The following is a 23440-nucleotide window of genomic DNA, read 5'->3' as shown; positions in this document are numbered from 1 at the left end:
CCATCTCTCCAGCCCTGCTCTTTGTTATTTTGAGTGGCTCCAGGGGTTGCGCTCTGCAGTTCTGTGGCATGTCCTCCAAAGGTCTGGGACACTGTTTCAGTTTCAGTGAATGCAGTCTTCATCTTTTTCATCAGAGCTCCAGTGGGCAAACCACTTCTCTTGCTCTTTGAAATCAAGCTTTGAACCCTTTAGAGTTGCTGATGACCTCTCAGTAATGATGATTTTTCTCCTACAAGAGGTCCTGAACCTAGTGCTTTCTTTTAATTCTTTTCTCTTTCTTCCTTTTCAGGCTTGAGTAAGGCCAGATTGATGAAGCAAAGATAACATACACATTGCAATCTCTTGCCTTCTCTGTGATAACAGATAGATATTGCTCAGGACCTTTCTGATATCGCTCCCTCCCAACACACATACAGAAATGAATGAGCCAACTGTGCTATTTAGTCAGAAAAACCAGCTTTTTCTAGAATTATGCTGAAATTCTTGAAAAAGGTTCATTCCACAATTTTATACAGAGAGAGCCATGGAAAATTCATCCCACCCACCCAAAAGAAATTAAGAGCTTCAGATTAGACTAGATACAGAGTTATGAGAATTTTAGCTAGAATAGGTATCATGGATTATCTAACAAAATTACTATTATTTGATATCTATTTTAAAATAGAACTAAGGAAAAAAAATCATGCTGAGGGAATTGAAGGACTGGAGCTGCGGCTGATAAAATCTTTGACCTGGGCGTGCCCCTTGGTCTCAGCACAGTCTTCAATGGCTCTCACTAGTCATTGTCCCTCTTGGAGAACCCTGTACATATTGGGCTGGTATAAGCTGAGAGAGTGTCTGCCTGCCTTGGGCAGGGTACTCAGCTGCACCTTTTCACATACAGACCCTTTGCCCCATCAGCTCCCTGCTATCCCTTCTAAGACCCTTTTGTCCACTGAGACTGTGGGTCAGAATGCCAGGGGGTGGGACAAGCTCCATGTAGTGGGAACCAAAGATGCAGCCAGGTCACACCTCTGTCCTGGGATGCAGAGACCTCTGTCCAACCATTCTGTCATTGGATTTTGCTTTGGTGTTTGCCTCTATTTCCTGGACTTCTCTCCCTCTCCAGATTCCCCATTCCCTTTCTATCCCTGACATATCCAGGAACTGAGTGTACACCTGCAGCTTGTCAAGGGCCACAAGAGACCTCAGAAAATGGGAGATAAGGAAGGGACCTCCTTGTTGGTTCCCTTTGTAAATCTGAAATTATGTGTTCAAAGAACTTCCCTCTTTCCCCATCATTATAAGGAAAAGGGTAAGGAAAAAAACATGAGAGAGGCTAAGGCTAATGTGCCTCTGGATTTTATTTTGGATGGAAAGAATACCAACGATGAAACAAAAGTAACCAGAAAATGAACAAAAATCCTATTGACCTATAATAAACCAGTACTCATGTGGCACTAGGTCCCAGAAAATGTAAACGAACAGTCAACATTGTCATGGTCAACATTGTCAAGTCCCTTTGAGTGGCTTGGAAAAGCCAAATAGTGGCAAAATCAAATAATCTTTGGTAGGTCTACCAAACAAAATACTGGTCTGGGATGCTTCAGCAGCAGAAATGTATTTTCTCACCATGCTGGACAGTAGAAACCCAAGATCACATATCTAGGAGGTCGGGCCTCTCTCCTTGGCTGGAAGATGGTGTCTTCTTCCTTCGCATCTCTACAAAGTTTTTCTTCTCAGTTCAGTCTTTCTTGGGTCCTAATTCCCTCTTCTTACAAAGACTCTTACCATATTGGATTAGAGCCCAACTATTTGTCTTTATTTATTTTTTTTTTTACAATGTGACCTCTTTAAATACCCTGTCTACTACAGTCCTTCACATTCTGGAGTCCTATAAGGTGAGTATCCCAAGGCATCAGCATAGACATTCTGAAGCAATACAGCTCAGTCAAGAATACCAGGATTAGGAACAGAATCAAGACTGGAGTGTAAAGTTCCTAAGACCTTAGCACATTGATTTGCCATTCATTCCTGCCGTTCTCCAGGTTAATACTCTCGGCTAAATCCTTTCACAGAATGTAAAGTCTTCATGGTCATCTAAGGGCATCAGCACCACCTGCCAGACTAGAAATTGAGTCCTAATTGTCTTTCTTAGAATCACAGAACTGCCAGATGAACCATGATATACCACCCAGATTTCTTCCCTTTCCCCAAAAGGCCAATCTTCAGTTCTTCCTTGTTCTCCTGGCCTCCCTGGTGTTGCTTCTTAGACTCTGGGTGGAAAGTCAGTGAAGAATAAGTTCAGTAGAAACCAACTGTCAAGAATGGATACTACGCCCTTCCTTTTGGAAAGCCCTGGAGGTGCAGGCTAGCTTTAATGAGTCCTTCCTGTTCACACTCCCCACTTGCTTCAGCCTCTGGCAGCTACGACAAATTTGTACACACACACACATACACTTGCACTTGTGCACACGCTTGCACATGTCAGGCTTCAGATAGATGCATGTTTATATCGGGAAGGGGCTCTCTAGTGTGCTCTGTTCATTATCCACTCACGTGTTTTCTTAGACCACGGGTTTGGTTGCTTGCTACCTCAGAGAATGAAGAGCCGCTCTGGCTCCTACAATGACGAGAAGAGTAAGAACTAAGACACAGATATCAAGGCTTTGTGACAGAGCCTCGAGCAGGTACCACCTCCGTCCTCTGAGAATAGGATCACTACAGGACCCCTGGTTAGACCACGTGTGTGTAAACGAAGCAAACGAGCCCTGGAACCAGGTGTGAAACGTGACTGCAAAGCAGACAGCGAAACAGACCGATGACGTCGGTAAAACTTTGCTGTCAGCACCAATGGGATGCTCTGGGTTATGCTGCATCCTTTTCTTTAGTAACCTATAAGGAGAAAGATCATTAGGTAAAGGTAATTGTTTCCTTTTTCCTGTACATGTCAGCATTTATGTGGACACTAGGTATTCATCTTTGAACCAAATTACCTCTGTGCCTATCTTCAGGGAGCTCATGAGCGAATTAGGAGAAGAACATCCGGGAGATATTTCTGCAAATGTGTATGGCCTGGCGACTATGAAAACACAAAGAAGGAGGAGCTTAGAACAGTAGTTCTCAACCTGTGGGCTGTGACCCTACTGGGGGTCAAATCGTTCCTTCACAGGGTTCACTTATCAGATATCCTGCATATCAGATATTTGCATTACAGTTCACAACAATTACAACAGTAGCAAAACTGCAGTTATGAAGTAGCAACAAAAATAATTTTATGGCTGGGGGAGGGGTCACCATAACATGAGGTACTGTACTTACGGGTGGCAACACTAGGAAGGGTGAGGACCACTGGCTAAGAGGGAGGTACCTAAATGATCATTTAGAAGTCTCCCCCCCACACACTGAAAAAAAAGTCAGAACCTGGTAACACAAACATGTGATCATAGGAGACTTAGATGGGAGGATCTCAAGTTCAAGGTTAGCCTGGACAACTTAATGAGACCCTTTCTCAAAAAGTAAAGTAAAAAGAGGGCCCATTATATAGCTCTGTAGTAGAGGGCTTACCTAGCCCTAGGTCCAATCCCTACTACCAACACTGTAAACCTAGGTAAACAAATAGAAGGGAGAAATGTGGGGCCCCTGGGGGTGTCAGAGTCAGACCAGAGATGCTGAGACACTAAACAATTTGTTTCTTCCTGGCTTCCTCTAGTCAAGCTGAAGCCCTTCAAACCTCTCTCTCTCTCTCCTTTGCGAAAGACAGTTTATCTTTCAAATACAGGATGCACATGTACACGGTCATTTTTTACTGACCATTGTTTGAACTAGTATGTTGATGTTTGGGAAAGAAGACATCTCCCCAAGAATCCAAAGAACAGAATTCCGGGGACTGTGGCTGTATTCCTTTAGCCCCTCCGTTCCTCCGTTCCTCCTCAGCCTTGTTTTCCTAAGCTGTGGTCAGGAATGTGTTGGGAGGGGTAACATGGCTGTGGGCAAGGAGCCCGGGCAGCTCCAGTCACGGTCCCAGGATGGCCTTTCACCTTCTAGCTCTTGGGTCTGCTCTTATTAAGGAGCAAAATGTTTCAATATGTGGCGCTTTGGGGGAGGGACAGGAGAGAAAATCGGGATATTGTTGAAAAGGAAATAATGAATAGCCCTCTGGTCTTCAGCAGAGCCCCCCACGTGGGCAGATCTGGGTAGATAAGTGTGCTTTCTCCCGAAATGGAATTTTGTCAATTGCCTTTTGATCAGAAATTTCCAGAGCCACTTGGGGAAGTGGGGAATGGAGAGGAATGATATGAAACTAGATTGGTCAAAGGGTCCAGAACGAGAGCATCCAGGAATCTCAGTACTCCACGGGGAAAGAGAAGAAACAGCGCTGAGCACACACGTGTGTGCGGCTGTCTGCTTATTTCTACACACTGATACACTTCCATCTCTACTCTCGATCACCTCTGCCTCTTCCCAGACACCGAAATTAAAATCTAAGGTTCACTACTCTGTTCCCCAAGGGCTACCCAGGCAGGCCTGGTGAGCAGTTCCCCTGCAGACTCAGTCAAGGAGAGGGCAAAGGTGTGAAATCTGCCCACCCTGACACACAAAGGCAACTGGACAGTATTGACAGGCAGCCTTGGGGAGAAAGGCCTGGTTGGGGGGGCTGGGCTCCGACCTGACCATGGTCTCTGAAACCTGAGCCCTATGCAAGGTTCTTCTACCAGGAGAAGAGAAGAAATGAGTAACATTTGAAATCCCAAGAAAACACAAACTAAGACCAAAACAACTTGTTAATGAGTGCTTTTCAATGCCTGAGCTCTGAAAATTTAAACCCCAGAAAGAAAAAAAGTATCATCTCTATGATGGGTGTGTCTTACCCAGCTCTTAAATATGGCTAAGAAAGAAGGTGGCCTGAAAGTGTATTCCAGAGGGGCTCAGATAAGTGGCAAGCAGAAAAACAGGAGCCTGGATGGGAATAAATAAGGACTCCAGGAACGCCAATTCTGGAAAGCCTTTATTTACACAGCAGTAAGTTCAAACTTTCCCAGAACTGTTCAGCCTGGTCTCCTAGCTGTGTGTCTATGTGTGATGCCTCTGTGGGTTCTAAGTATTCCTAGAGGTTTCCTGGTAGCCTAGGGAGGTTTCTGGAAAGGCAGCTGGGGGAAGATGGGTGGCTGTCTCCTTCGAACAGTTCGTCAGACAGCAGCTGAAATATGGATAAGAAAACAGAAATCAAATTACAAGAGGGGGAAAGTCTAAGGAAGAGGATGCATGGAGCTGCCCAAGGCAGGCAGGCGAGGAAAACTGCAGCCCTTGCTGGCTCACTCAAACTCTGGTGGCTCCACAGCAGCCTCTCAAGATATGCTGAGCTGAGGCTATGGGTCTAACTTTCAACTGTAGGCACCTACCAGCTTTAACTCCTCATTGTCAAAGTTCCCAGAGCTGGGATATAGAATGCCATGGAGGCCACAGTTAGGACTTCCTGGAGCTCCTCGGCTTAGCTGTCAAGGGTGTCCTGAAAGGTGAGTGTCCTGCTTCTATTGGCTGGGTGGGATCCCTTCTGTGTGTCTGTCTCTCTCTCTCTATGCTGCTGTCCTCCTTCCCTCTCTCTCCCTTCCTCTTTCTCCTCCCCCCCCCACCACAGTCACCACTGCCCTGGTAGTGATCACAAAATATGGAAAATATGGGGTTCTCTGAGTTGTTTCTCCTCCCATTCATCTATTTTCTTCCTCTATCGCTCTACTTGCAAACCAGCACCGGGTTTCAGAGAAAATTTTGAGAGTGAAAAAAAAGGTGCCGGGGTTTGAATCAGGAAAGGAAATGTGTGAACCAGAGAATACACACCTAGTCGCTGAACTAGTAAGTGTGCGTGTGTTATGACTTCAGAAGTCGAAAAAGCTGGAATTTGTTAGTGGCGAGAAAAGTGATTTATCAGAAACACATTGGCTGCTGGAGAAGCTGCGGGATTGCCTTGTTATAGATGGTTTCAGAGAAGCAAAAAAAGGAGGGAGAAGGCGGCAGCCCCCATCTTAATCAAAGCAGGGGACAGACCTGCCTGGGCAGATGCACCTGACACCTTCAGTGGCTTTGCTTTTCCAGTCCAAGTGTTCTGACAGTATGATCCACTTCCTAGGTCATGAAAACGAGAACCGTCCAATCAGCATCCTGCGCTCTGCTCTGGACCTGTTTTCTTTCAAAAGAGGGAGATTCTAGTTCCTCTCAGTGGGGCCTCCACAGACCTCAGAACCTGATCTTCTTTCCTAAGACATCCATACCCTGGAATGGATGGAAAGTATGTCACTGGCCTGACTTAGTGGGAGGGTACTGGGAGCACCAAAAAGAAAGTCCCTGCCCCAGGGCCTGTTAGTGACTCTTATGACCTGTTCTCTGGAGATGGCTAGCTTGGAAAGAACACACTCCCCTTCCTGAAGACTCTCTCTGTCCTCTAATCAGAATGCCTCACCACCCAAGTCACTGAGAAGGCTATAGTCTGGTTTGTACTTAAGAGAGCGTGGGAGCTGGTTCAGTCCTTACCATATCCAGGCCTGAAGTCCCATACTCAGAGGATTTTCAAAGGACCAGACAGATAGGAGCCCTCCGTATCCTGTGGCCTTCTTCTCTGTTGAGACCAGCAGGTCCTCACCTTTTCTCCACATTTTAGTGACTCAAATGTCTCCTACTTAGGTTGCTTCTGAAACCTTGAGGATTTTTCCTCTTTAGCACAAGATGTTTCAGACTGTCCCTGACACATCGTCTTACGTCAAGGGAAGACAAGACCACACCTTTACAGAGGTCTCCTCCATCTCTACTCCAGGCCTTTGATCTGGTTCTCCTTCCAGGAAAAAAAAGGGGGGGGGAAGTCCTTAGATATTCTGTCATCAGGATCTCCCTTTGGGGAGACTGAGTGAGCCTACTGGGGGGTGTACAGGCAGATGCACACCTCTGTGGCTCACTGGGCACCTGGCACACATTGGGTACCCTGCTTTAAAGATGTGCCCATGTTTGCAGATGAGTGAATGTGTGCAGATTTGTTTGGCCTATTCAACGTGCATGGATGTGCGTGTAGCATGCGTGCGACTATGTGCAAGTATATGAGCACAATTATTTCTTTTACTGGATGGACTCGCTTGGTCCCGTCAAACCCACCTAAGCCTGCCTACCCCTCAAATGCTCAGATGGCTATGTTTGACAGCTCATCGAAGGGGTTGTTTTCCCCTTTCCACAACCGTTCCCAAGAATGTAAACAAACCCAGACTGGGACATCTGGGTTACACGTTTAGTGAAAATCTTCTGGTGGGTGGGGCAGAGAGTGTACACTGGATGGCCGTCCCAGGGTAGAGACTGGGCCTCACTCCACACAGCCAAGAACCTGGTGGAGGAAAAAAGACCCACCGGAGGTTGCAAAGGTAACTCCTTTAGGACTAGGTTCCTCTTCACCCAGAAGTCTTACCCCAAGTGTTCTGTAGGCACACTCCAACTCAGCATTCTCCAGCTTTTGGAAAGGGGAAGGCAGAGCATGAGCCTGTCTGCCAGGTCCACAGAGCAATAATTATGTATCTAACGGGGCTCAGAAACTTGCTGGCAATGGACAGCACCTTCTCTGGTCTACCTGCAATCAGAGGCAGTGATATTCCCTTTCAGGAAGAGGTCCAGGAGGATTGCTCCAGGAAGGGTGACTAAGCGATGATGGGAGGGATGGGGGAGAAACTGGAGTGAAATCATGTCAATAATTAGCCCTTGCAGAGATGGATGGATGGCTCCCAAGAGGTGCCTGGGTAAACTATGAGATCAGACTGGAGGAGGCAGGGCTCTCCTCTCCAGTTTTACAGAGGTATAGCTCCTACTCCCTACCCCCCTCCCCCACACACACTCCCAGCATAAAAGCCAAACTAAGGTCTCTTCCAACTTTTTACACCCAGTGTCCTAAATGATCCTCATCCTGGGCTGCAGACCCCTTCCAGCTCACACACCAGGAACCAGAACCTCAGGGATAATAACCCCCCCCCCCCCACACACACACACACCAAAAGGGCAAAGGGGAAGCCCAGGATCTGACCCCGGGTTAAGGGTCATGGAGAAGCAAGCTGGTCCAGGACTGTGTAGCAAACCAACCTGGGGTGGGCAAAGAGGCCCTATGAGAGATGTGGGTTGCCACAGGAGCCGCTTGCTGCAGGAGCTCTTTTCAAGGAGGAAAATGGATTTTTCCGCAGCCACAAAGTTTGTATTGTTGCACAAAGGAGTGCATTGATGGTGAAAGATCTCTGCGTGGCAGGGACAATCTTTGGTCTGTTCTGCAGGCTTCCTTCACCAACCATTTGCCAGAGGGGCACAAACTGCCAAGCCCCTGCTGTTCCCTGTCTGCACCAGCTCAGGGTTGTTGACAAACAAGGGAGCCCAGGTGACCTGGCCCCAGGCACCAGGAGCTGAATCTTGCCCTAAAGAACAAGGAGCTCTTTCCACCCAGTCTCTGGATGCTGCTTACTGAAGACTGAGGGCTCAGATTGGGAGCTAGAGAACCCTGCAAGGAGTCCTTGACACAGCCTAGCTACGGTGATATTGACAGCTCCCTCCCTGTGCCAGGCCCTGTTCGAAGTTTTGTTTCTGAACTATACTATTACTATTACTGTGACCCAGAGGCGGTTTGTTTTGCACACAGAGATTAATGTGACAGTTTGTAAGGGGCAAGTTCAAGACACAGACACCAAGGGCTGTGTGGTGACTGCCAAGCATGTTTACCATAGCTTTGGAGATGCATTGTGCAGAGGTCATTGTACAAAAGGGGTTACTGAATCAGAGAAGTTAAGAAACCAGGGAGCTGGGTGGTCCAGCCCGAATTTTCAAACATGGCATCCGTGTAGAGAGGTGGGTGGAAAAGGGACTAGAAGAGCCAGTGCAGTAACTCTTTCCAGTAATAGCCTAGTGCTGGAAGAAATACGAATTCCATCTAGGGATGGGGCAAATCCATGAGATATGATACACACACACACACACACACACACACACCTGCACAAGCCTGACAGGTTTCTGCTTTTTCTGCTCTTTGCTGTTTTCTTCTGCTCTCCAGCCTACCAGCCTGCGTATTCTGCCCCAGCGGTTTTCTGGGGGAAGAGGTCCTCCTCACCCACCTTTACTCCCAGACAAGGGGAAGCTGCTGGATCCTGAACCTGCGCAGAGTCACTGCCCATAAGAGTCACTGCCCATAAGTATCTGGCATGCAGGTCCTGAAGCTGCGCTTCAAGCACAGTGGTCGATATATTTGGAGAGAATATTGTATGGGACTGCTGGGAGGTCGGCTTTGCTGAGATTCCAGAAGCTGAACCCACCCGCAACCTCCAGTCTCCATCGCGGCGCCGCCACTGGATGAGGGTCGCTGCTGGTCTCCACCTCCTGTCAGCCTGCGCTCTCTGGTCAGCCTCTGACTCCCTTGGGGGTTTCCTCAATGACGCCGAGTGGTCTGGGGGTTCGGCTTCCAACTGCCTGGGTCTCGGGTCTCCGAGACCCTCCTGGCCTGCCCCCCCCCCTCCGCGTGTGGCTCTGCAGGCGCTGTGGCCTCCCACGTAGCGTTTTGAACTGGGTCGGTGCTAAAGCAAGAATGAGCTTGGGGAGTGGGCAGGGTGAGCAGAGGCTCTAAATCTTCCTTCAATCTGTGAGTGTATGAAGTCTGAGAAACAAATTCAAAGCAGGCGCGCCTGCAGAGCCTTCCTGCAGAAATAGTCCCCAGCATTCAAGCGCATCCAGGGGCGGCTCAAGCTGCCTTGTTTGGCTAAGGTCAGACGAGACTCGAGTTCTCCAATAAAAATAAATCTCAAATTAATTATGGCCTCGAGCGAGAGGCCAGACACTTGAAGCTGCAGTTGTGCAGTCTGGAGTTTTGGCGCTTGCCTGCCCACCCCTTCCCCCGTCCCCTTCCCAGCCACCACCTCCTGCTTTGCCAGCTAGATACCCTCTGAACTGTGGAGAAAAGAGAGAGCTGGGAGAAGGTTTGGCCCGAGAGGCTTTGCCAGACCTGGCACTTTTAGGCGCTTCAAATGACCCAGTTGTTACAGGATCCGAGGCACCTCAGGCTCCGATTGTTAGGTCCTCCCACTCCAGTTCCAGGCTGGGACCAAAGGAGCCCGGGAAGCCTGCGTCTGGAAAGTCTTGACCCGGTCAAAAGGGCTGACATTGAGCGAGCCAAGACACGTTTTGTCGGTCGTTCTCCTCCCTGGGGAAGCAGGACTTCCGTGTCTTTAAAACTGTCAAGTGTGTAGGGTACAAAGCAAGTTGCTTCATCAATGCTTTAATGAAAATTCTCCAAATTCAAATGCTTCCTAAATATTCACCCACGTGTGTACATCTTCTATACAACTTAGAAATGTGAGCCAGGATGTTTTGCTGTTGAAATTTTTTTTCCAGTTGGTGGCTTAAAAAAAGAAATGTGTAGCCTGGCATCTTTGACTCTGAGCTTCCCCTGACTTGAAAATGGGGGGAAGAATGAGCTAGTGAAACCTCAGCGATGGTACCTTACCAACTTCTAGCTCCCAGCCAGGCCCAGTCTGAGAAACAGTGAAGCCTACAGTCCTAGGAGCGCCAAGAGGGCGTCTACCACTGTGTGGGCAGGGGCTGCCATTCTTGAGCTAGACTGGTAGACAGGGGAAAGGACGGATAAGAGCCACAGGGAGCCAGAAAGGAGGAGGGAGAAGGAGAAGGAAGAGGGCAAGGAAAGGGAAGGGGAGCCTGAAGTGAGAGAAGGGGAGGGACCTGCCCTCTCCCAGCACAAGACAGTTTTCATTTGCAGCAGGCCTCACCGCAGGCTCTCTATCAATTTGTCTCAATGCAAACATTCAAAATATTCTCTTTGGCTGCTCATGAAAACAATGTGAGCTGCCAGGATCAAACCATCTTTCCAGATGTCTGGTGGTAACCACATTAAACAGGGCAGACTTGTTTACTGTTGTGTTTGGTTAGGGCTTTTCCCCCCTTCGGGATTTAAAAAAGAACCAAGAGGAGGATAGAGTGGAGTACCAAACCCAGAGTTACATAAGCAAGCAAACTTGCCCACCAGCGCAGCAACATAGGATGGAAGGAATCTGACATCCTATCCCAAATCTGCTCCAAACCGGGGGACTGTGCCTTATTCTGGGTGGAGATCCCTGTGAATGGAGGGTTTGGTGGCAAATAGCCAAAGACTGCAATGGTCCTTATGTCCAAGTATGCGGGGGATGTGTGTGTGTGTGTGTGTGTGTGTGTGTGTGTGTGTGTGTGTGTATGGTGTGTGTGTGTGTGTGTGTGTGTACACGCTAGCCTCCCCCTCCCGCCCAAAAAATGAGAAAGTGTTTTAGTGTCAGTTTTGCAGGCAGAGACAAAAGTACTCTTGAGTTTCCCAGCTAAGATGGGAGTTCAAGTCTTCGTTTTGATCTGGACTCTCGTTGAGCAGCACTGATGAGAGGAGTTGGGCTCAGAAAAGTTAGGGGTTTTCCCAGCCATTGCTGGTCACTGTAGTGAAGAAGAGTGTCATTTGTCAGATCAACAGAAGTCGGAAAGAAAAACCTGATGGCTGTCTGCTACTTGGTGCTTTCTAAGGGGCACTGAGATGGTTACTACATGTGGAGTGGCTGTTAGTGGTCTCCGTGACTGTCCAGTGCCTGGAAGGGGGACCTCATGGCCAAGTAAACAGTCCTTTGGGGGCAGAGGGAGGCACGGTAAGGCTTGGGTGCACACTCCTGAAAACTACGTTGTCATTTGAATGTCTGTAGAGTCTGGGCTGAAAAGGAAACAATTTGGGGTTTGAAAGGATGTAATTCATTCTTCCTTTCCCTTTAACCTCTTTCCTCTCTGGAAAGCATGTGGAAACGCTGAAGTTGGAAGAGCAAGAGGGCGGGCGGCCCGGCCGCAGGCAGGAAAGGGTTAAGCCTGATTTCTTTTAATTGAACTCCAGAACTGGTGGCCCCAGGCAAAGGGGGGGACTGACCCCGCTAGCGGTAACCAGATGTGGCGGTCCCAGGGGAGCCCCGGAGCAGACCCCTGGATTGAGAAGCAGACAGGAGGAGGGGGAGTGGGCCCGGCCCCCACCCCACCCCCCACAGTAAACCGAGTCTCAATTGCTGGCAGTCTGCACCGCCACTCCAGGTCTGGTCACGTTCAGACCCATGTCTGTATTCGAACCCCAAATTGGAGCTGAATTGATGAGACTAATTTGGATAGGGGGGAGGGGAAGGGAGGGAGGCGAGGGAGCGCAATTGCTCCTGAAGAAATAAAGAATTTATAAGTCACCTTTTTGCTGCCGTGGACACCCTTTTGAATTTTTTTCCAGTTTATTCGGATCTGCTCTGGATTTCCCCCCCTCTTTTCCCGGGAGGACTCTTAAATAAAAGTGAGAAAGTACACAGCGTGGTCTGAAGAGCGTGGATAAGGTAATCTGTTTTGAACGTCGGGGGAGAAGGGAGTAAGGCCGCGAGCTCGGGTACCCAGAGGCAGCCTAACTAGAACGCTCCTGGGTCCAGCAGGGGAGGCAGGAGCTCTCAGAGAGAACTAGGCGGGCAAAGCGGGCCACCACGCCGCTGGGTGGGGATGACAGTCCCCAGCTCAAACCCTCGGACCTCTGGGTCTCAGCAAAGAAGGTTGGGGCTGTGCTCAACCGCGGGGTGCCCGCGCTCCCCAGTGCTGCAGAATGGTGTAGAGGGCACGCTCGCTCGCCCAAAAGTAGAGTTTCTTGGTGGCTGCGATAGTATTAAGAGCAGAACTTGATGCTGAGCTGAGGTTTGGCAGTCGAATACACACAAGTTAGAGAGAGGATTTAACACCAAAAGGCATAGATAAGTAGCCTAAGATGCGCCTGGTCCACTCCTTAGCAGGCATGGGGAGCCGGGAGTAGAGGTGCACAGGCGTGGGCACTGCTTTCCTAACAATGCTGGAGGTGTTGAGTCACACCCTTGACAGCTCAGGTCCGCGGCATTCAGAATCCGCATCAAGCCGCTCCGGAGTTCAGCGCTTGATGCTAAAAGTTCTTTTGGATGCCTTCCTTCCTTCCTTCCTTCCTTCCTTCCTTCCTTCCTTCCTTCCTTCCTTCCTCCTTCCTTCCTTCCTTCCTTCCTTCCTCCTTCCCCCTTCTTCTTCCTCTCTCTCTCTCTCTCTCTCTCTCTCTCCTCTTCTCTCTTCTCATCGTCTCTCTCTCTCATCTCTCTCTCTCTCTCTCTCTCTCTCTCTCTCTCTCTCTCTCTCTCTCTCTCTCTCTCTCTGTCGGTTTACCTTGATCTACATCCGAATCTTCTTTAGTGGTCGGCGCCAGGTTATCCCCTTTCCTAGCAAACTCTCCCGCCTTCTTCCTCCCATCCCCGAAAAGTTTGACTCCGGCTGGAAAAGGCATTAATGGATGTATCTGTGGGAAGAAACGGAAAGTGAATGAGTCAGGAGGGCCACCTTCGGCCAAAGGCCCAAGGGAAAGGAAAGAAGCCAGAGGCCTTTGGCTTTGGATTTGGTGGGGGAAGAAGGTGGTGGGGGAGTTGCAGACTGCAGGAATCAGGGCGCGGACACTGGGCGTAGACCCCGTCATTGTTCCTGGCCAGCTCTTATCTCCCAGGAGCAAGTATCCTGTGTGCGCAGTGCATGAATGTATCTGGGCATCTCCGCGTATATTTATATAGCGAGTGATGCGAAAAGCAGGACTAGGCAAGGAGAGGAAGAGGGGGTGTGGGGGAGGGAAGACAAGAGAGAGCAGAGAAGAGAGAGGAGAGGGCGAGGAGAGAGAGAGAGAGAGAGAGAGAGAGAGAGAGAGAGAGAGAGAGAGAGAGAGAGAGAGAGATAGGACTTCCTCTCCGATCGCAAAGTGAAGTCACTTCCCAAAATTAGCTGAAAAAAAGTTTCATCCGGTTAACTGTCTCTTTTTCGATCCGCTACAACAACAAACGTGCACAGGGGAGCGAGGGCAGGGCGCTCGCAGGGGGCACTCAGGGAGGGCCCAGGGCGCCAGAGAGGCCGCACGGTGCTAATCTGAAGGGGCTACGAGGTCAGGCTGTAACCGGGTCAATGTGTGGAATATTGGGGGGCTCGGCTGCAGACTTGGCCAAATGGACGGGACTATTAAGGTAAGCAGGGGGTAGTGGGCTCGGGACTCGGGCCGACTGGGGCTGAGGGAGGACTGGGCGCCGGGGTCCCGGAAGACGTGGCCGCTCACCCTTCCTTCCGCGCTCCGACTTGCGCGGTCTCCTCTGGGCGGGTGGCGAGTCCCCCCTTTCGGAGGAGGCCGACCAGCCTTCCCGCCGAGGGCGATCTATCCCTCACTCCTTGCGCCACAGTGGAGTCCCGCAAGCTTCCACCGCGCCGCACGCGGGGCTGCAAGACCCGGCAGCCGAAACCTGGGGAACCGGGGCGCGGACCAGAGAGTAAGGCGGGAGATCGCCGGGTGGCTTTCCACCCGGCAACCAGGCGCCCTGGCCCCAGCGCCGGGCACTCGCCTAGCCGCCAGCTTCCTCTTGCCAGAGGCCGAGAGCGGCGCGGTCAGGGGCAGTGTTTGTCGCTAACTGGGGTCCCCAGTCCTCGGAGCCAGTTACAGGACTAGCTGGAGGTGGGGAGGGGTGCAAGAGAGTGTTGTCTGAGGATCCGGCTGAAGCGGCGGGTCCAGATGGAAGCCCCTGTTTACATGTCAGCCAGACTGGTTTCTCTTCCCCTCACACTGCTGCTGCCCGGCTTTCTGTGGACGCCGGTTGCCGGGACTAACGGCCCGCCTCGCAGTTCGTCCAGCTGGGAATCTCCTGGCTCCGCCGCTCCCCTGGACCCCAGATCTAGCACTCTGTGCATGCGCCAGCTTCAAAACAAGGGTTCCAGGAGCTGTCCTCTCAGTAAGAATTAAACTCCTTTACAACCACCCGCCTGCGATGGCTGGTTCTGAGCCCGTGGCCCGGGGCTCTCTTGTCGATTCCACCCCCTATCTGCGCCGCCCCGCCTGGGTCTAGGTTGCAAAGGGCAGCCCAGAAGACCCGTGAGTCTGGGTTCCCTGTCACGCTTCAGAACGGCTGACTCTTCAGAAAGGGGGAAGTGGGGCTAGGAGCAGAGAAGAGGGACACCCCCTTACGTGACTAGCCTTAAGAGGACTTAGGAGAATGAATGAGACCAGACAAGGCTGCCATACAACACCAAGCAGGAGTTGGTCTGGAAAAACTATCAGGCTGGTGAGGTGGGGGACTGGCAGAGCCCGCCATTCCCCAGAACTCAGAGGAATGGACTTCCTAGCCATGACTTGACTGAAAGGAAGCTAAGGTGCTGTGCTGTGCTTAGAGAATTCAACCGATTCTTATCTCCTGGGGTGGGGACAAAGTGTTTTTATTTTCAATGTCCTCTCTCTCTCTCTCTCTCTCTCTCTCTCTCTCTCTCTCTCTCTCTCTCTCTCTCTCTCTCTCTCTCTCTCTCTCTCAACATGCTGACTTAGGTAAAAGGCACCAACTGCAGGAACTTGAAAACAGATGAAATAACTGATTGGAAGGGTTTTTAAGACCATCTAATAGGCACGGTTTTATCAGACTTGAGTGGGTGGGTGAGAGCCCTGCTCTAGAGACCTGAGAGCGGAGGTCACTGGGCCTTTTCACTCGGTTCCTTGCTTCCTGTTGGTGAGTTCAGGCAAGAGCCTACATCCCCAGGTTCAGTAACCAGATGCTCCTCATAGAACCTCCACATCCCCATTCAGAACATGGTCTACTCGCACCCCCCACCCCAGACTCCCCTTGGATTCAGAAGGGTGGAAATATGGCTCCAGAGGCTTGATGTGGACACTCTGAAGAGAAATGAAGCAATATCTATGCAGTGTTCAGACCTCTAAACACAGGCCCTGAGCCTTGGAGGAAGCTGTGGTCTGTATACCCAGATGTGTTAACCTCGCTTTGTGCACACATTGGGATGGGCATTGAAATCAACCTTAGACAAGAAGTTTGGCACTTCATACCGAAGATGGAAGTGCAGACTGTAGTAGGATCAATGATTGGCGCCCACCAGCCCCTCCAAAGCCTCCCAAGGATCACCTTGCTTCTCACCTAGGTGACCCGACACCACAGCCACTATAGGGCAATCTCTTTCTTTTCAAACTCTTCTGTATGCCAAGGCTCTGGAAGATTAGGTCTTTAGTGTAGCCTTCAGCATTTTAGCTATGTAGATGCCATGGGCTCCTGTTTACATGTAACCTTTAGACTTGGGGATTGCAGACCCCACTTACAGGATGGTTTAGTGTCATGCTTGGTATAAATACTAACAGGTACTAGATTGGAAGAAAGGTCAACCAGCTTCTGATTTTGATGTATGAATTCACAGCTATTAAACTGCTTTGAGCCTCAATCTTCATAAAAAAAAATCCCATGGGACTGCCTTACACTTGTGTTCCCAGCTGCTGATCCACTAGCCCACTCTCCTGCCCTATGCTGACAGAGGTCAGAAGACACCAATTTGTAGACATACACTCAGAGTGTGAGTTGTCAGATTGAACCACCTGGAGAAATCAGCTTTGAGTGATTCCTACGTTGCGATTTTACACACCTGTGTGCATCTTCCTCAATCACCAAATTTGAAAATGCCAGTGGGTCTGGGTGCCCAGGATGTACGTGGCTCAGGATGCCAGGGAAGTCCGGTTTGCTTTACAACAGCGCTCACAGAGCCATTTGGTGTTAGAAACCCCCAATCGTGTTGCCTTTCCACATTATGTTCTCTATCTATCCAAGAATGTCTCTTGAGAGAACTCACACGGAGAGCCTCATAATCTGGTTGCTCTTCTTCAGCTTTAGACCAGTTAACCTGCAATGTTAAACAACGCCCTACCCCACCCCTGCTCCCCACAGTGATATTATCAGTGTTGGAAAGCACGTGATACTGCTCGCTGCTTGAAGAAATGACCTGGTTTCAAAACCCCATCTTCGTTCTAGGCAGGCTTCCTTTGATCAGATTGATGCCATCTGTAGAGGCATGAATGTAAAGAGCAGCATCAAAGATTGGGTATGAACCAGAGAGGAGTTGGACCTGTGCAGAAAATTGAGAAATGAGGAAAGCGAGCAAGGAAGGACTCGGAGAAAGCCTGGGTTCACCCTCATTTCTACTACTTACTGTCTGTGTGTCCTAGTCAAGCTCTTTGCTCCTGAGTCTCAGTTTTCTCATCTGCAAAGTAGGTCTACAGTCACAGCAATGATGAGATAAAATCTGCTACTTTAGGTGGCTGCGCATTCACTGAACTTCATCATAGGTTAGAACTAGAAGAGTTTTGTTAGCTCTAGAGAGGGTGATAGACACATGTAGAATGTATGTTTTATGGCTCACATGTGACGGTGCTGGAGCAGGCAGGAGAACCAGGGTGACACTGCTAATAAGGAGTTGAGATAGCCCTTCTGCAGAACCACTGAATGATGGTAGAGGAAAGAGTAAAGTTGGGCTTGCAGCTGTGGTCTCTGAACCAGAGGGGAGCCTTATGCCATGCAGAGGGCAAGCTGCTGCTCTCAGGGAGTAGAAACTTGGAAAGAAGCCCTAGGGAGAGGCAGTCAAGAAGGAGCACACCAAATAGGGACAACTTTAGCTTCTGCCCTCCAGGTGGGCCTGTCACCCTTCCACTACTCCACCTCAGTATCACCTAGATTCACAAGGACTCCAGGCAAATGAGGTGCTTATTTTGTCCATCCCCATGCCCATGTGATTGCTCTCTGAAGTAACTACCAAGTGAACTCCTGCCACTGAAGAGCCTTCTTCTCCTACTATTCAGACTTACAGATTTGCAACTTTAGAGATTTGGGGAACGTTCATCCTGACACTTTCATTTTTCCCTGTAGGAAAACGGAGGCCCAGGGCACAAAGTGGGAAGTACACAATCACAGGGCGTAAAGTGAAAATTCGGGGTTCCTAAGAAGCAGAATAGTGCTCTTTCCACTATAGCGCAAGGGCGTCATTTGTCACCTTGGTTAAAATCATACAAGACTGCAGAAAGAGCTTCACACAGAGAAATCATGAAATAGCTGGCGCCTTAAACTGATGACACTCTGTAATTTAGTGGCACATGTATTCTTCCTATCTTAAATTACATCTACACACACAACACACACACACACACCATTACCACCACCACCACAACCAACAACAGCAGCAACAACACCACAACAGCAACAAAATGAATCTGCTTTGACTGTATGCAACACAAAAAAGTTTCCATTATCAAGAACTACCCAAAATATACCATTATTTAAATAACCAAGAGGTCCCTCTATTGATGGTGGGCAGGTATAAATGAATTTTTGCCTCTTTAAATAAAACACTCTCAGATATATTAGGACACACCTAATAGATCTATTTTCTAAACAGGGAAGCAAACAGTCTTTAGTAACAATCCCATTAAATATGATGTATGTATTTAAATTTTCAGTGTCTTCTTTAGTTTGAAGTTGAACAGTTAGGTTGGTATTGGTTTTAAAAATTGTTTGGCTGATATCAAACCTCCCCCCCCCCAGAAATATAGCATTAGTCCAACTCCCTTCCACTTAAAAAAATCTCAGCAAAACATTTGCATTAATAAACTTCCCCTTCTTCTACTTTAAACCTCATAAAAATATCCACAAGCTAAAGTTTCGCAACCTAAAGTTTGATAGGCTTTCAGATGAGATCATTTGTCTTTCTGGATTTAGAATGGGAAGCTTGCTGCTGGATTTCAGCTAGGTGATTGGGTAAATGATGTTGGCATATAATATTTTTGTTTTGAATAATATGAATTTTTGAAGACAGAATTTAAAAGCCTGTCTACCTTTTTGTTTTTGTTGTGTGTGTATGATGTGTGTGTGTGTGTGTGTGTGTGTGTGTGTGTGTGAGCATGGGCAAGCACATGGAGATAATGGGATGACCTGGAGCGTCGGAACTCACTTCCCACCTTGTTTGAGATAGGGTCTCTTTGCTGTTAGCTGCTGTATACAGCAGTCTGGCTGGCTCAGGATCTTCCAAAGAATCTCCTGTTTGCCTCCCATCTCCCAGTAGAGTCACTGGGAGTAAAGCCTTGTGCTTTGTCTGTCTGGCTTTATATGTAACTCTGGGCATTCAAACTCAGTTTCTCAAACTTGTGTGGCAAGCACTTTAACCACTGAGCCATCTGTCCAGCATGCTTTTGTTTGTTTGGGGGAAAGTCTGTCTCAAACTCACCGTGTATTTAAGGATGACGCTGGACTTCTGAACCCTCTGCTTTCACCTTCTGGGCACTGGGATTACAGGAATGCACCATCATGCTTGGCTATAATACATTATTTTTAGTCATTACAAAGTTCTGCAGGTGTTTTTATCTGCAGAAGGCTACACCCTGTTTCATTTTCTGTTTCTTTCATTTCTGCCATGTTCATGCCATTCATGTTAGTCACTTCATTAATAGATGGTGTTACCAAATGATGTCACTTAGTAATACACTTCGGGTTGTTTCTCCAGAGGTAATAAAAGGAATCACCATCCATTCCCCTTGCTGTCACTCCTGGGTCTTGCATCTTTGAGATGTAGCAATCTCTAGAATACCAGTATTCTGTGTGAAGTGGACACTGTCTGCTGACCAACCACATCAATGCCACTGCATGATTGCTGTGCAGAGTCAGACTTGGTGACCTGTCTGGGATCCTCAACTAGAGGATGAGTTTCGTGTGTCAATGGGATTGCTAGGTGTCATGGCAGCCCGTGCAAGCAAAGGACAACCCGAACTGCACACACGCATGCAAAGATGTAATGAGAAGAGTTGCACATGCAGTTTCTTGGTTCTTGCAAAGCACATTCGCATGCTCCTTTGGCATTCATCCTCGCTGAACCCCATGGGAGTTTATACCCTCACAGTTCGATCTCCACAGAATGAATGGAAAGTCAGAGAGGCGAGGCTACTTGCCCAAGATTATGTCTGACTTGTGGCCGAGCTGGGTTTTTCAAGCCCAGTCTTTCCTATTGCAGGAATGCCTGCTTCTGCACACACCAGCCATTGCTCTTATTGGCATAAGTGAATCTGGAAGCTGGCCTTGAGGTATGGATAGACTTGCACATGGTAATATGATCAAGGGCTTTGGAGAGGAATTGCATTGGGGAGGAGGTAGAAAGATTAAACAGAAGTAGAATATAGAAAGCTTTAAATATCGTGATAAAGAACTCGGGTTTTATAACATATACAAGGAGAAATAATGATTTTTTAAAATTTTTATGATAGTCTTCATAGCTGTACATATCCCTTCAGTTAATGGAGAAGACAGGGGTTTTTAGAAACTCGACTAGAAGCTTCTAGTAAATCATCAGGACTAGACAGCAAGTGTTGAGTTTGAGGAAGCAGAAAGGTCTGCAAGATGGTGCTTACTAAGCAGGCATTGAGTGGGGGAGGGAAAATTCCATCTCTTTGTGTTTGATAAACATATGATTACCCAAGAGTGGAGCGTTACACTTGCCTGTGTTCTCAACACTTAGCATGTAGAGACTAGAGTATCCCAAGTCCAAGGACAGCCCAAGACACACAGTGATTTCAAAGTCAGACTGAGCTACATGCCAAGACCATATTTCAAAAACCCAAGGACTGTGAATTTGGCTCAGTGGTTAATCATGTGCAGAGTATGCACAGGACTTGATTGGGTCCCCAAAACTGTGAAAAAATGTTTAAAAACATTGCTCGCTGCATTTGCTCCCTCAAATATGACCTTTTGCCCAGTGTTCTGGGGAATCTCGCCATGAGCTATCTCTTTCATTGGGAGGGCTATCCTAGTGACAAGGGCAACTCTTTTTACCAGTCAACAGATGGTATACTGACCATGAAAGAGGGAAGGTTTTTTCCCTGAGACTCAAAGCAAACTTCTATGGAAATTCAGAGAAGTGTGACCTTCTCTCATGAGGAGGTCTGGCCCGTTGCCTCCATTCCAAGTGCTGGTATTTCATCTGATCAAACTGAGATTCAGAGACTTTTGTCCCTCATCCCAGAAGGGGCTGAGACAGGAGGTTGAACGCACTTCCAGTTCTTCCACTTTCCAGCACTTTCAAAATCACTCAAACCTGAAGGCTTTCAGGTATTTCCTATCTTTAGGGAACAACATACCTGCCATTTGTTTTATGATCAAAATCTCAGAGTATGAAAGTTTTCAAAACCTCAAGGAAGACACAGACTTGAGTACTGTGGGTTTCCCAAGAGCAGGCCCATTTACTTGGTCGGAGCTTTGCATCTGAGGTCCTGAAAGACTTTAGGTCACATTTCAGTACTCACATGCAAGAAGCCTGAATTATGGGTGTTATGGGAGCTGTAACTTTGATTTTCTAGACACGTGTGACTTTCACAAATCTACTAGAATCTAACATACCAGACGCAGATTTGCTCAATCTGAATATTCACGGATTCATTGGTTTTGTGTGGGAAGGAGACCTAGTCTAGAAACAGGCAATTGTATCCTACCATTCATGCAGCACAATCAGGTTAATGTTAAAAATTACTCCGTTTCTAACTTGTCTTTATGTTGATTGAAATGTATATGTCCATAGAGTCATTTCTTATTTAGATACTTACCATTTCATTCATACTCAATCATTTATCCATTCGCCCAAGTTGAATAGTACTAGCTACGTCAGTGCTCTAGAAATGACCCACCTCTGTCAACGGAAACAAGATGTCTCCACTTCTTGAGATTTCTAGAGAGAAGTTTCTCTACTTCCTTATTTTGAGTTCTGATGATCCGTGATTCCAAAGAAGGCAATGCCCATTTGGAGGGACTACTTATACCTAGATTAATGCTATGGAGACATTAGGCATAATGTCCCAAGGTGACAACAGTGTAGAGATCCACAGCCCCTCGATCTGAGGTGATACTAGCCCCGTATGTAGACATTTTGGAAATCCAGAGATTGAGTCAAGGTCTCTCTTCAGGTATCCAATGTCTATATTAACACAACAAGTAAAGTAAAAAAACAGGGCCCCTTGTGACTCAGGGACAGAGTAGCATGGCCGAGGTGCTCTGCTTCTTTACTCACACCACAAAACAAGCAGGCAAACTGGAAAGGTAAAGGAGAGCTCTCAGACTGTGTCTCAGACTTATTGTCAGGCCCAAAGACCACTTACAGACCGATAGAAAAAGACTACTTGATAGAAAAGTGGACAAAGATACTAGAAGAAATACAAATGAACCATCAACTTAGACTCTCAAGCCTGTGCCTACATAAAGATCTTCAAATGAAAAGAGTGCATCTCTTACCAGTGTGACCTAAGTGAACAACAAGAAAGTAATAATATGCCATGTTGGAAAGGGTGACTGCCTTACCCTTATCTGTGTTCATTCAGATACCTAAGATGTCGCTACAAGATGCTTATAGCAGCAACTTTCTAATGGCAAAACATGAAAAATGATTGAAGTTTATTATCAGGATGGTACTGGATAAATAATAAGGGAGGATATGTACAAGAGGATGTCATGCCAATGTTAAATGGAATAAAATAATTCTTATAGGCGCTGATTTAGAAAGCTCTGGCTGAAATGTAGTTATGTATAAAAATGAAAATTACAAGCTGCATAGTCAGTCCGTTTATAGAAGAAATATAAGCACGTGTATGCATGATCTTTTTTATGTCCAAATAATTTCTAGAAATATATACAAGTTAAAACCAGGTACCTTTGAATATGAAAAAGTAGATGTTTATCTTTCATATCACGAATCCAGGGAGCATATTATTCCTAATCATTAGTATATATTATTTTTACAATTTAAAGTATGCAAAAAATAAAATGGACGGTTGGAAATAGATTTATAGAAACCATTCTGACAGAAATGCATGGATCCCAGAGACTTGAGACCCCCCTTTCTCTGAAAGAGTGTGACTGAGAATTCACATGCAGCGTTTCTAGTCCTGGCTGCACCTCAAAGCAATTACTGGCTCTTGGGCAAGTCCCCTGGCTTCTGCTACTCACACGCCATTTCTTTGTTTAATCTGTTCATGTGTAAACTGAGTTACAATGGCAACATTCTCTTCCAATCCCAAAATTCATCCTGGCCAGGTTATGCACTCCTGTGTCTGATTTTGGAGTGTAGGTGGCTGGACTCTTTGACCTTCTTCCTGGCCTAGTGTGGCTGCTCTAAAGTCTCAAGGTTAAGTTCTTCTATCAGGTGATGCCCAGACCAGCCACCGCTGGGCTGTTACAAGGTGCTTTGTGAGTTTCTGGGAGCCCCCACCACTGGGCTGTTACAAGGTGTTTTGTGAGTTTCTGGGAGCCCCGTTTTCTCTACTGGCAATTCATGGGACAATGGTTTAAGCCCTGTATATTGACACCATCTAAGAATAGGGCCCAACCCTGCACCGGGGTCTCAGACTCTTAAAAATTCAGTCTTCTTTAAAACCCCAAAACACATTTGGCTCCAAAAACCTTTACTCTGGACTTTAAAAAAAAAATCCTCTTTAATTGAAGGGAAATTGAATTTGTCTGGTTTTTATTCATTTACACTTAACTCTTAAGAAAACAATATTTTTTGAGAACTTATTTGATGTCTAAGAAGAATGTTG

The 23440-nt window shown here is 47.6% G+C and overlaps 1 protein-coding gene across 1 annotated transcript in view; it reads left to right on the top strand.

Moving 5' to 3' along the window:
* The first annotated feature begins 13562 nt into the window (after nucleotides 1-13562).
* The window catches only part of Fli1 (Fli-1 proto-oncogene, ETS transcription factor), a 116774-nt gene continuing 106896 nt past the window's right edge, over nucleotides 13563-23440 (top strand). Inside the window, exon 1 of the mRNA XM_038322329.1 lies at nucleotides 13563-14036. Within this exon, the coding sequence (XP_038178257.1) occupies nucleotides 14019-14036 (18 nt within the window). The 5' untranslated portion in view covers nucleotides 13563-14018. The remainder of the gene's footprint in view (nucleotides 14037-23440) is intronic.

This window comes from Arvicola amphibius, chromosome 3, assembly GCF_903992535.2.
Source record: "Arvicola amphibius chromosome 3, mArvAmp1.2, whole genome shotgun sequence".
NCBI lineage: Eukaryota > Metazoa > Chordata > Mammalia > Rodentia > Cricetidae > Arvicola > Arvicola amphibius.
This window is presented reverse-complemented; position numbering and strand designations above follow the sequence as displayed.